This window comes from Arachis hypogaea, chromosome 20, assembly GCF_003086295.3.
Source record: "Arachis hypogaea cultivar Tifrunner chromosome 20, arahy.Tifrunner.gnm2.J5K5, whole genome shotgun sequence".
In the NCBI taxonomy this organism is placed as follows: Eukaryota; Viridiplantae; Streptophyta; class Magnoliopsida; order Fabales; family Fabaceae; genus Arachis; species Arachis hypogaea.
Window position 1 is genome coordinate 118,867,540 of NC_092055.1, and position 11,596 is coordinate 118,879,135.

General features: G+C 32.9%; 2 protein-coding genes across 3 annotated transcripts; both read right to left on the reverse strand.

The window, feature by feature from the left end:
- Positions 1-2,949: 2,949 nt before the first annotated feature.
- Positions 2,950-9,093, reverse strand: LOC112782259 (protein FAR1-RELATED SEQUENCE 5-like). Of its 2 annotated transcripts, XR_011879006.1 has the most exons (8): positions 8,888-9,090; positions 8,706-8,782; positions 7,734-7,934; positions 7,590-7,650; positions 6,401-6,616; positions 6,064-6,142; positions 3,324-5,684; positions 2,950-3,224 (listed from the first exon to the last, which is right to left on the reverse strand). XR_011879006.1 is itself a non-coding variant. In XM_072230283.1 (7 exons), the coding sequence occupies exons 6-7, from the start codon at positions 6,133-6,135 to the stop codon at positions 4,281-4,283; spliced, it is 1,476 nt and encodes a 491-aa protein (XP_072086384.1). In that variant the 5' UTR covers positions 6,136-6,142; positions 6,401-6,616; positions 7,590-7,650; positions 7,734-8,318; positions 8,706-8,782; positions 8,888-9,093; the 3' UTR covers positions 3,757-4,280. The 2 variants fall into 2 exon arrangements, 1 of the variants encoding a protein (XP_072086384.1); XM_072230283.1 differs by lacking the exon at positions 2,950-3,224 and having other exon boundaries at positions 3,757-5,684; positions 7,734-8,318; positions 8,888-9,093.
- On the reverse strand, positions 6,347-8,726 carry LOC114926134 (aspartic proteinase Asp1-like). Its single transcript, XM_029296628.1, has 6 exons — positions 8,706-8,726; positions 8,028-8,318; positions 7,734-7,934; positions 7,590-7,650; positions 6,612-6,616; positions 6,347-6,544 (listed from the first exon to the last, which is right to left on the reverse strand). The coding sequence occupies exons 1-6, from the start codon at positions 8,724-8,726 to the stop codon at positions 6,347-6,349; spliced, it is 777 nt and encodes a 258-aa protein (XP_029152461.1).
- Positions 9,094-11,596: the final 2,503 nt, after the last annotated feature.

An 11,596-nucleotide genomic window follows, 5' to 3' on the forward strand; every position in this document is an offset into this window, starting at 1 on the left:
AGTAGTGACACTCAACATTCTTGTATCTTCCCTTGGATTTGCTCCTGCTTTTACCTCTACCCTTTTGAACTCTATTCTGATTTCTTTCCCTGGTTTCAGTGACTAACATTTCAGAGTGTGACGAAGAATTCTGCGTCTTCCTTCTCATCTCTTCATTTAAAATGCCACCTTTAACAAGTTGCATGCTCACTTTACCATTCGGAGCAGAATTAGTAAGAGAGATACGAAATATCTCCCAAGAATCTGGTAGAGTATTTAGCAACCACAATCTTTGAACCTCATCTTCAAACTTGATTCTCATGCTTAACAATTGATCCAGAACCCCTTGAAATTCATTCAAGTGATCTAATACTTGTGACCCCTCCTTGTATCTCAAATTCATCAACATATTCAACAAGTACAATTTATTATTGCCAGACTTGGAAGCATACAAGGATTCAATTTGATTCCACAAAGTCCTAGCATGAATCTCATTAGCAATGTGATTATAAACATTATCATCCATCCATTGCCTAATAAAACTACAAATTTGTTGGTGTTCAAACTCCCATTCTTCATCTGTTTTAGATTCTGGTTTTTGTGTAGAAAATACGGGTAAATGTAGATTTTTGACAAACAACAAATCTTTCATTTTTCCCTTCCATAGATGGTAATTAGTGCCATTCAAACTTATCATTCTAGTAGAATTATTTACCTCTATTTTTCAAGCAAGTTATAACCAAATACCCAAAACTGAGCTCTGATGCCAATTGATAGGAATAAAACACACAATTTCCTACTTGCAAGAATCAAAGGAGCAACAATATCCACTCACAACAAGTATTAACACCAGCACAATAATACCCAATAGCAGCAGAAAAATCACATAAACCAAAAATTAGAGACAAGCTAACACACCAAGATTTTTAACGTGGAAAACCTCCTCAATGAGAGAAGTAAAAACTACGAGTCACCAAGACCAAGAAATAGTTTTACTATGATGAAAAATAGGATACAAGAGAGTCACAAATTACTATACAAAACGTACATACAACAAGCCAAACAACCCAAGCTTCAAAGCTTACAAAACAAGAGCAAGAAGATGAAAATACCACAAAAATAGAGCTACTGTGCATGGCTAATATCTCCAGATACAGATGTCGAATTGAAAATCCGAACGGTAAAATCAAAGAACCAGATGTGTAGAACACACGGTCCAAATTTGAGCTTGATCCAACGGTTAACGAATCTGCAGCGACCAATTTATAGAGACAGCTTTGTATTTGTGCAAAAATAACTTTCTCTCTTCTCTTCTCTCTAGTGTTTGGTGTTCTCTTGCAAAATGACCTCTCTCACATCCAATCCTAACTCACCTCAGCCACTTCAACTATTTATGGGCTTGGATACTAGCATTTGGCCTTTTTCTCCACATAGGAAGGGAGCCCGAAAATCCAACACTGAGGAGGCATGAGTTCTTTGATAATTGGAATGTCAATAAAAGCATGGAACCATGAGTTAAGCTTAGGCATTGACTCTGCATCAATAAGGTTGATGGCCACAACTTCCTCAGCTATTCCAATCCAATATGAAAGCCAGCCATAGCAATGTCGGCAAAGCCAATGTTATCACCTCCAAAGAAGCGTTTTCCCTCAAGTCCAACTTCAAGCCTCTTGAGATTCTCTCGAGCTTCTTCTGCTGCCTTCTGTTGCTCTTCTCCTACCTTGGAAAACGCTGCCACAACCGTTGAATTTATACTTGAGATTAAAGTAAATTTTTTTTATATATGTGAGTTGAATTTATACTGCAACTTCTGTAACCACCCTTTTTTTAGTTTTCTAAATTTGAATTTTGAAATTGGACATATTAAAATTTAAAATTTAAAGTATAAAATTTAACAATTAGAGTAACATCCAGGTATTTTAAAAAATTGAATGCTCATTAATGTGATAGCAAGTTTCTGTATTTGATATTGAATTAAATGTTTTTTGAATTAAATGTAATAAAATCTCGGGATATCTCAATTAATTTCACTCGATTTGTTTCCTGTAATTGTTCCTTTATAAAATCCATAACGGCCAGCCAGTTGTAAACCTTATTTGTTGTCAACTAACCTAACCTTGTCGGCAGTACGTTTTACAATTTTAATGGCCACTGCAGAGAATGTCACTGCAGTTGCACCTGATTCGGTCTCAAATTCCAAGTAAATAAATTTACTTTTTATCAATTTCAATATTTACGTGACAGTAAATGTTTCTAATATTTGGTTGCAAGTTTGAAGCTGACCCTTTTATGCATATAAATGGTGTGGAATTTGTTGCAACGAGTGCAACCCCTACACAAGACCCGACATCGCCGCAACTGCAGAATGTTTCTATAGATGAGTTATTTCGTGCAATTGAAGTATGTTAGCCATTAGATTATATTAATCCAATAATCCAAAGGAATAAAATCATTTAAATAAGTCTCCACTTCCGACTTGATTAGCCATTAACGTAGACCTTGGTGCTGTTTATTTACAGGACTTGAGGAGAGATGTGAAGGAGCTAGGAGAGCTAAAGAAGTCTATGGAAGAACTAACCAAGACTTCTGGCAACATAGAGAGATCACTCAAGGTGATGTTGTTTAAGCTGTACCATAATGAAGATAAGTGCAAAGACCATGATGAGTACAACACAAACCTTGAGTAACTGTTACTGCAACCATACATTAAATATAAGCTATCTACTTTCATGCACATATTCCTCAATAAAATTCATACAAAAGCTAAGAAGAACAGAGAGTAATGTCAGTATACAAAAGCGCAAGCAACAACCTTTTTGGAGGGTCCTCAAACCGTATTGAACCTTCTTCACAATTAACCCAACTGCACTTCTTTTACAATCTTTCACGCCTTAACTAATCATAATAAGACTCTTCTTGCTGAGTTCTGCATCTTACAATTACAGGATCACAAAACCGTCTCTTGTAAGCCGTAACTCAAAATGTACTCATTATTGTAAATATACCAATCTTGTCTCAAATCTCACTTTTTTCATAGCAATTAAGCAAATAACACCAAGTTCATCATGAAAATTCATACACAAAGTTCAATTACTCAAGTTTTATTCAAATATCACATAATAATAATTTATATAATACTACATCGAGAACTCTTTACTAAGTTCCATGTCGGCACTTGCATCAAAATCTCCTGCCCAAAACTCTTGTTCTTCATAATCTTCTTCAAGATCAGATGCCCAAAATTCCTGCAATATCAAATAAAATATTGATCAATCTCCACTCTTATTAATGAAAATTATATAATTAATATGTTGTGGTACGCAAATCATTATAGCAAGTATTACCATTTCTGCATCTGCATCCAAACCTTCCTCAACATGGTTCCTATTTATACCATAAGAAGTTGCATTGGTCTGCTGCTGAATGTCCTTTGCCAATGGACAAGATTTTTTATTGTGCCCTTCCATGCGACAAATACTACATCATTGTGGTTTTCGTTTTACCTTCTCACCAGGACGACACTTAGACCTACAATTTTGTGGATTCTTAGGAAAAATACCATATGAATCATCAGCTTCAGCACCAACTTGCTTTTCTTGTTCATCTTCAATCTTAAAATCTTCGATTAGGCTCATAACAGTATCTTGAACAAGGTAGAATCTCTCTTGCCTTCGACTAGCGACATAGGACAACTGCCGACACCAATCCATCAAGCATCCATATTGACTCAATATTATAGACTCCCAAGTAACGCCACTTGAATCGAAAGTGCTTGTCTTGGCATTCTTCGACCATCTTGTCAACACAAGAGACTTTGGCAGCTCAAGGATGTTAAGAAACACTAGCACACAAACTATATGCTCACACGGAATTCCAAAAGAATCCATCCTTAAGCATGAACAATTAAATTTCATCCTTTCGTTATCTACAGACACCTCCCATGAACTATTTAGACTTCCATATTTAGATATTGTATAAAGTACAAATGAATCAAATGCCACATCTTGCACAACCTTCATTCTTGCAGCCCTAACAAGCATTGGTCGAAATATAAAAAATATCTCTCGTGTATAAAAATTTGATGTACACCTTTCCAGAGGTTCTAATGCTGTTTTAAGTATCGGAAGACCAGATATGGAAACATAGTCAGCTTCAACCTCCTTATATCTTAGGAAGGTAAGACACCGCTTAAAATGCTTTATGAAATCAACCAAATTGTATTAAGATTTAACATATTTTGCAATAATAGAGTGCAAACCTTCGCATCGAGAAGGTGTCCTAAATCCTGCAAAAAACTTGCCTCAAATATGTGTAGTGGCCCATATATGCCTTTTCTCGTACATGTCAATAATCCAATTCTTTTCAGCTACACCAAACTCCTCAACCATTCCAAACCACTTCTGCTCAAACACACTAATCTCATAATCTCCTAGCATGCACTTCTTAAACATAGATGTAAATTTTGGGTTTCTAACATTACTTGTGGCGTTCCGAATGAGGTGCCAAGCACATAATCTATGATAGGCATTTGGGAATACCGTCTCAATTGCAAACCTCATTGATGGAGCACCATCTTTAATCATAGATACAGGTGATTTTCCCTTCATGGTTGCCAATAATTGCTGTAATAACCACACGTAGACCTCCTTACTCTCATCGGTAACTAGAGCACTTCCAAATACCACTGTTTGGTTGTGATGATTCACACCGGAAAATACTACTACTAGACATAAGTACTTGTTCTTTTTGTATGTCGCATCAAAGGCAAGCACATCTCCAAATACTTCATAATCTAATTTGCTTCTTCCATCACACCAAAATAGAGCTCGCAATACCCCTTTAGCATCAACTATGTGCTCATAATAGAGGTTTGTATCTTCAGCTTTCTGGTTTTTGAGGTATCGCAATGCCGCTCTAGCATCACCCAGGACATGACACCTTCGCCTAGCAATCTCATTATACATATCCCTTAAGGTATAATTAACATTTTCATAACCACCTGCTTGATTAGCTAACATAGCATATATATGGGGTGTGCTAATGCCTGCATCCTTCATGTTGTTCATTTGACTAGCATCAGCTTCTGCTATTTTTCTATGTGTAGGAAGGAAACCAACTAACCTAGGATCAAGGCAATCATGATTGTGCGATTCAACAAACAAAGCCACATGCCATCTTCCAGTGTAAGCCACAAAACGAACTACAAACCTAGCCAGGCAACCACAACGAGTCTCAGATTTTGGCTCCCTTTTTCTGTTTTCCATATTATAATATTTCTCTGGTCTAAATCCCTCACAAGAGCACACAAACAATTGCTTCACATATTCTCCTTTGCTATTTTTCCAAGTCTTACTTTTTCTAGCACCAAAACCAACAGATTTCGCATAATGGTTATAGAAATCAAATGCAATCTGAAGATTAGGAAAATGAAAACATTCCATCTCATGAGCACCTATGTTCAGAAAATCAACCATGGCAATATTTTCAATATCTTCTATTCGATATAATTCATCCACCCCATGTGAAAAATCGTTCCCATCAAACATTGCTTGAAATTCTTGCTCCCCTAAATCCTCAGAATTCACAGCTTCCTGCTCAATTTCATCTTGATACATTCCTTGAAATTCCTCCTCTGTATCATCTGACTCTTCTATCATCTCATCAAAGAATACTCTTTCTTCCATTTTATCATCCACTTCAAGATCCTACTTAGCAATTTTATTTGCAACCGGAAAAATATAAAACACATAGTATTCTAATAAATCAAAGTGCAGAGACCACTAACATGAAAATAATAGCACTGTTCTGGTTCTATATTTTTTTTAACTTATTAAATTCTAAAATAAGTAAAAATAGAAGAAAGCGTTGAAAATGTAGAAAACAATCTCCCTTATGCTATCAAACTCAATATCGATTAAACAAACAAAAGGAAGAAAAAACATCAGTGTCCAAGCAGGAAATATCAACAAATATGTACAAGAAACGGATTTAAATTTATGAAAAAATGAACAGGGAACCATTAATGTGGAAGGAAGAAGAAACTATGTGATAAAATACAATATTCATGCAATAGAGAGGACTTACCGGTGGTCGCACTTCTCTTGTGCCACTGTCGAAACCGCCATTGCTGCCTCCATTATCAGGTGCGTGCTCCATATGAACCCTAAAAGGTTTCAGATTTTTTGGTGTTTTGTTAAATTAGTCATTAATATAATTTTAATTGGCTCAATAAAGAAATAGGGATATGATGGTAAATGATTAATATTGGGTTATTCTTGTAATAAATAAGAGATATAGTTCTGATGTTATAATAATTGACTAAGGGTGTTTTTGCAAAAAAAAAAAATATAATTGTGTTAGACAAACATTAAGAGGGACCAACGTAAATGCCACCTTGAACATATAGTTCATAGTTACATACCCTGAGTCTGTGATCACCACCAATGATCCTTACACTAAGAATATGCTGATTGTCATCAAGAATCTCCAATCTCTCAGTGCTGGTAGTGGCAGGTAGCCGTGACTTAACATCAACTTCTCTTAAACTCCCAATCTCAAGGTTCCCCTTCGCCACACACCTACTCACAAATGGCTTGTATTTCTGTGGCTCATCAAACCTCCTTACCAATTACCTCACCTTAAGACAACAAAAGTAACTAACACAATGAGTAACCAATTCCTCAATAAACCAATGCAAATACAAATACTCCTTTCATTCTATATTGATAAATTTTTTAGCTTTTCTACTACTTTCACAAATTGATGTGGGGTGTCATGAATCAGTTTAACATGAACCAACCTTTAGAAATTAAGTAATTAACACAAGAATAGAACAGATGTAATTTTATGCCTTGTATGCGATAATAGATTAGGTCTATACATATTTTTCAGTTTAAACCAACTGAACCTATCCAGGTTAAGAAATGGACCCTAAACCTCGGGATTTGTGACTCAAAACCAGAAAACAAAAAGTGAAGAGGAGATAAAGAGAGTTGAGAGAATAGAGAGTTTTAGGGAGAAGAGAAAGGTGAGATTTAGCATCAGCTTTACAATGGTGAACCACACATTTCAAAAGGGAGAAGTGTTGCTTATATAGTACCTTTAGCTAACTAACTTCACTTACTAACACTCTTGTAACTAAGTCAGGGTTTTCACCTTGCTATATCTTGTAACCAACTTAACTGTCATAACTAACGTGGCTGATCCTAGTTTACTTGCACAGTAAGAGAAGTCTACCTATACCTAATAAGATTTGAAGATTAAAATTATCTTTTGGTTGCGGATAACCTTTGAATGGTTCACTTTGTCTTTATCAAAATACAATTTTGGCAATCGAAAATGCTTGTAATAAATTAACAAACAGAGCTCATTTGAACTATAGAAGTACCTATTTAGGGGTAGATCATAAATATGAAGGTAAGGATAGTATTTAGCACCCAAACATGAATCAGTTTAACATGAATAGAACTCTCATTAAAAGATTTGGCTTAAATGAAACTAAAATAACATCAAATAGCATGAACACGACCATTATTCTTATCTTTTAAAATAATAAAAAAAAAAACTGAGATAAAAAACAAAAGAATGAAAATAGTAATAACCTTCGTTACCTCCAATTAGGTTTAGATCTTCAGATCCATTTAAGATTCCCAAGCAAACATTTCCCATGTTCTGTTAACAACAATTCATGAACATTAGCACAAGTGACATACTTAAACACAGAAAGAATTCATTAGTTAGTTGTGGTGACTCACTGATATTATGAGGTGTGCCTCAGGAGGGATTTCAAACTGAGCTTTACTTCGGCCGCCGCCAGCAAAAGAAAGTGCCATAGGCTTGAAGTATTTTCTAACTTTATGTATGCTTCTGAAAGGTCTTCTACCATGCCAACATTGAGGGAGAGTGTGATCATCATGTGCTTCTTTTAAAGGCTTCCAAGCTAACTCCTTATTTAACTATACAATTGAAATTCAACAAAAGAACCATGTTAATAAGTAAATAATCTTACATTTCTAAATAATCCAAGTAAGTCTAAAAGAGTAAAAAACATGACCAAAATAGATATAGCCTCCCCCTTCTGAACTCAAGCAGTGTCCAACTACATTTCTAACCAAACCCTGACTATTAAGCTGTGAAACCAAGCTTGATCTTCCCCTTCCAAGACCAAGCATTCCATCCAATGGATGGTATGAATGCTCTTGAAATAGATGATCATATCCACATCCAAGTGTCATTCTAACTCTCAGTTGGATTCCATTTGTGAAGTTCAGAAGGTACACATCATTCACAAGAACACCAAGGGAAGAGTAATGATTTGCATACTCAACTTCATGGTAAAACTAGCAGAAAAGATGAAAATTCAATAAGTAAATCAAAATAAACAGAGCAATTAATATTATGAGCAATATTCATAAAGATTAATTATATAATACACAATACTTTCTTTACTTACTTGAAATCTGTAACTGAATCTGAAGTTAGTATTCTACCTTTTCCTAATACTAAGCAAGCAAGTGTTTTTCTTTTCTTCTTTAAAATTTTGTTTTATCTAATCACATTGTAAAATTAATGTGTCAAACTAGTTGAACTGAAGTAATGTGATGAATTGATTATGCTATTGCTAATTAGGTTTAACAATGCAAATTCAGAATTTCATGATGAAAATAGTAGATACAAGAATTACAAAAATAAATATAATAATAAGAGAGAGACAGAAAGGAACTTACAAGAAGCTGCGACGGCGACATGCTCTGGCGACAGGCTCACAGCGACAGCTCCCGGCAAAGACGTTGCAACGACGAATCTGTGGAAGAAGAAGAACTTACATGCAGATTCACAAATCACAATGTGATAGAGAGAGAGAGAGAGAGAGAGAGAGAGAGAGAAAGAGAGAGAGAGGTGAACTTACATGAAGAGGATGGCGCGACGGCGAGCTCGGCAGAGGAGAAGAAGAAGAAGAAGAAGAAGCTCTGCTATCTGCCTCTCTCCATAATCGTGACTTACTCTAAACTCTGGTCTCTACTCTCAGGTGTTGGAAGAGAAGAAGAAGACTCACTCTAAACTCTGATTTTCCGAAGGTTTGGGGTTAATTTTTTGGGAAATGAGTGAAACGAGAGAAGCGGGAGTGATTTTTTGTTGTTAAATATTGACGGCCTTTTTGTTGATTTTAGTTAAAATAAAAATCAACACTTTTAGCTGTCTATTTTATATAATAAATCTATACCGTTCACTTAATTCAAAAAAGAAATCTTCATTGTCTAAATTTATCGACGACAAAAGCTATCGATATTTTAATTATTAAAATACCCAGTTCGTCGATTTTAGAGAAAAAAAATTTTCAACCACTGCTTCATCCATATTGTGACAAGAATATCAAAATGATAGAAGGTTGCTAGAAAAATAGACGATTTTAATATTTTATTTCTAATTATCTCTTTTTCATTTTATTGACGACAAGCCGTCGAAAAATATCAACGGAAAATTTGACCGTTGATTTTTGGCGTCGATAATTACACTGTTTCTTGTAGTGTTTATTTGATTTTTTTTCCCAAGAAGAATTATAAGAAAATGAAATAAGAAGATGAGGAAAAAGAAGCAGTAGAAGACGAAGAGGAGGAAGATGAAGAGTTTTGAATTATGCAGAACCTATCAGAATAAAAATACACCTAAAATTCTTAAAAATACACTCAAATATATTCGTGTTACACGAAAAAATATTCGTGTTACACTCAAATTTGCTGCAAATACATAAAAATGTTTCCTCTAATGCTGCATTTTTTTCTTCTTTTTTTCTTATTTCTTTCTTTCTTTTAGTTAAATGAATGTAAGTTCATCCTCTTTCAAGTAATTTTGTACCATTATGTGTTTCTTCTTCTTCTTCTTTGTTTGATTTTTTTGTTTTTATTCTTGTTAAAAGAGTAAAACAAGAAGAAACTTGAGAAGGTAAAACAAAAAGAAAAAGATGAATAAGAAAAAAAAAGATGATGATGATGATGAAAAAACAAAAGAAGTAGTAGAAGATGAGGAGGAGAAAGAGAAAGAGTTTTGAATTATGTAGAATTTATTAGAATAAAAATACACCCAAAATTCTTAAAAATACACCCAAATATCTTCGTGTTATACCCAAATTTGCTACAAATACAGAAAAATATTTCCTCTAATGCTGCATTTTTTCTTTTTTTCCTTATTTCTTTCTTTCTTTTAGTTAAATGAATGTAAATTTATCTTCTTCTAAGTAATTTTTACAGTATTATATGTTTCTTCTTCTTCTTTGTTTGATTTTTTTATTCTTGTTAAGAGAGTAAAACAAGAAGAAACTTGAGAAGGTAAAACAAAAAGGAAAAGATAAATAAAAAAAGAAGAAGAAGAAGAAGAATATGGTGATGATGATGATGATGAAAAAAATAAGAAGAAGCAGGAGAAGGTGAGGAGGAGGAAGAGGATGAGTTTTGAATTATGTAGAACTTATCAGAATAAAAATACACCCAAATATCTTCGTATTACACTCAAATTTGTTGCAAATACAGAAAAATATTTCCTCTAATGCTACAATTTTTTTCTTCTGAATTCAATCACACTTCATCCACTTGATTGGATTCAAAACAATAATCAATTTCATTCTGGTTCAATTGACAATCTAGACCTAAATTATTCATTATCTTCAACAATGAGATAATTGATGATGGTGGAGAAAGAGAAAAAAAAAAGGAGAAAAAATTCCAACGAAAAAAGGAGGAAGAGGAAGAGGTGGTGTTGATGACGACGATAACGAAGAAGAAGAACGTACAGTAACAGTACAAAGCCCGTGAATATAAATAACTTGTAAAGACTTATATAAAAAAATGCATGTACGTGAAAAATAATTCTTTTCATTTTTTATGAAACATAGCATCCTGGAAAAACATAATAATAATAATAATAATAATAATAATAATAATAATAATAATAATAATAATAATAATAATAATAATAATAATAATAATAATAATAAATTATTATTATTATTATTATTATTATTATTATTATTATTATTATTATTATTATTATTATTGTCCAAGAATTAAGGAACGCTAATAATAAATTTACGATGATTTAACTAATAATTTAATTTAATAAAGTGAATTTAAATTTTGATTTAAAAACCATGATAAGATTTCTAATAAAATTTTGAATTTAAATTTTACACGCGCTGATAAAAAATTGTGGTGATTTATATAATAATTTAACTTAACAAATTGAATTAAAATTTAATTTAGAAACCATGAGAAAATTTCTAATAATACGTTGAATTTAAATTTTTACAAAAATAACAAAAATATTTAAACTAATAATAACGTAACTTAATAAATTGAATAAAAATAAAAAATTAAAGTTACGAATATTATCAAGAAAATTGACTAATCATTAGTTAATAATTAATATAAAAATAAAAGAAAGACATGATGATGAAATATTTTTTTTTAATATTTTATGTTTGTGAAATATATATTACAAGAAAGACTTATTAATAAAAATTGAATTTAATTTTATTATATTGATAATATAAAAAATTTTATATAATTATTTAATTATATCTTTTTTAGATGATCATTTACACGATTAATAAAAAAATAATTAG

What these genes read in the sequence shown, in the direction of transcription:
- LOC112782259 (XM_072230283.1), bottom strand. Translation starts at nt 6,135, where the DNA reads ATGGAGCACGCACCTGATAATGGAGGCAGCAATGGCGGTTTCGACAGT. An exon ending in CAAGAGAAGTGCGACCACCG is followed by an intron (nt 5,685 to 6,063) that starts GTAAGTCCTCTC and finishes ATTGCTAAGTAG; the next exon opens with GATCTTGAAGTGGATGATAA.
- LOC114926134 (XM_029296628.1), bottom strand. Translation starts at nt 8,726, where the DNA reads ATGTCGCCGTCGCAGCTTCTT. An exon ending in TGTCGCCGTCGCAGCTTCTT is followed by an intron (nt 8,319 to 8,705) that starts GTAAGTTCCTTT and finishes CTTTTCTGCTAG; the next exon opens with TTTTACCATGAAGTTGAGTA. An exon ending in GCTATATCTATTTTGGTCAT is followed by an intron (nt 7,935 to 8,027) that starts GTTTTTTACTCT and finishes TCAATTGTATAG; the next exon opens with TTAAATAAGGAGTTAGCTTG.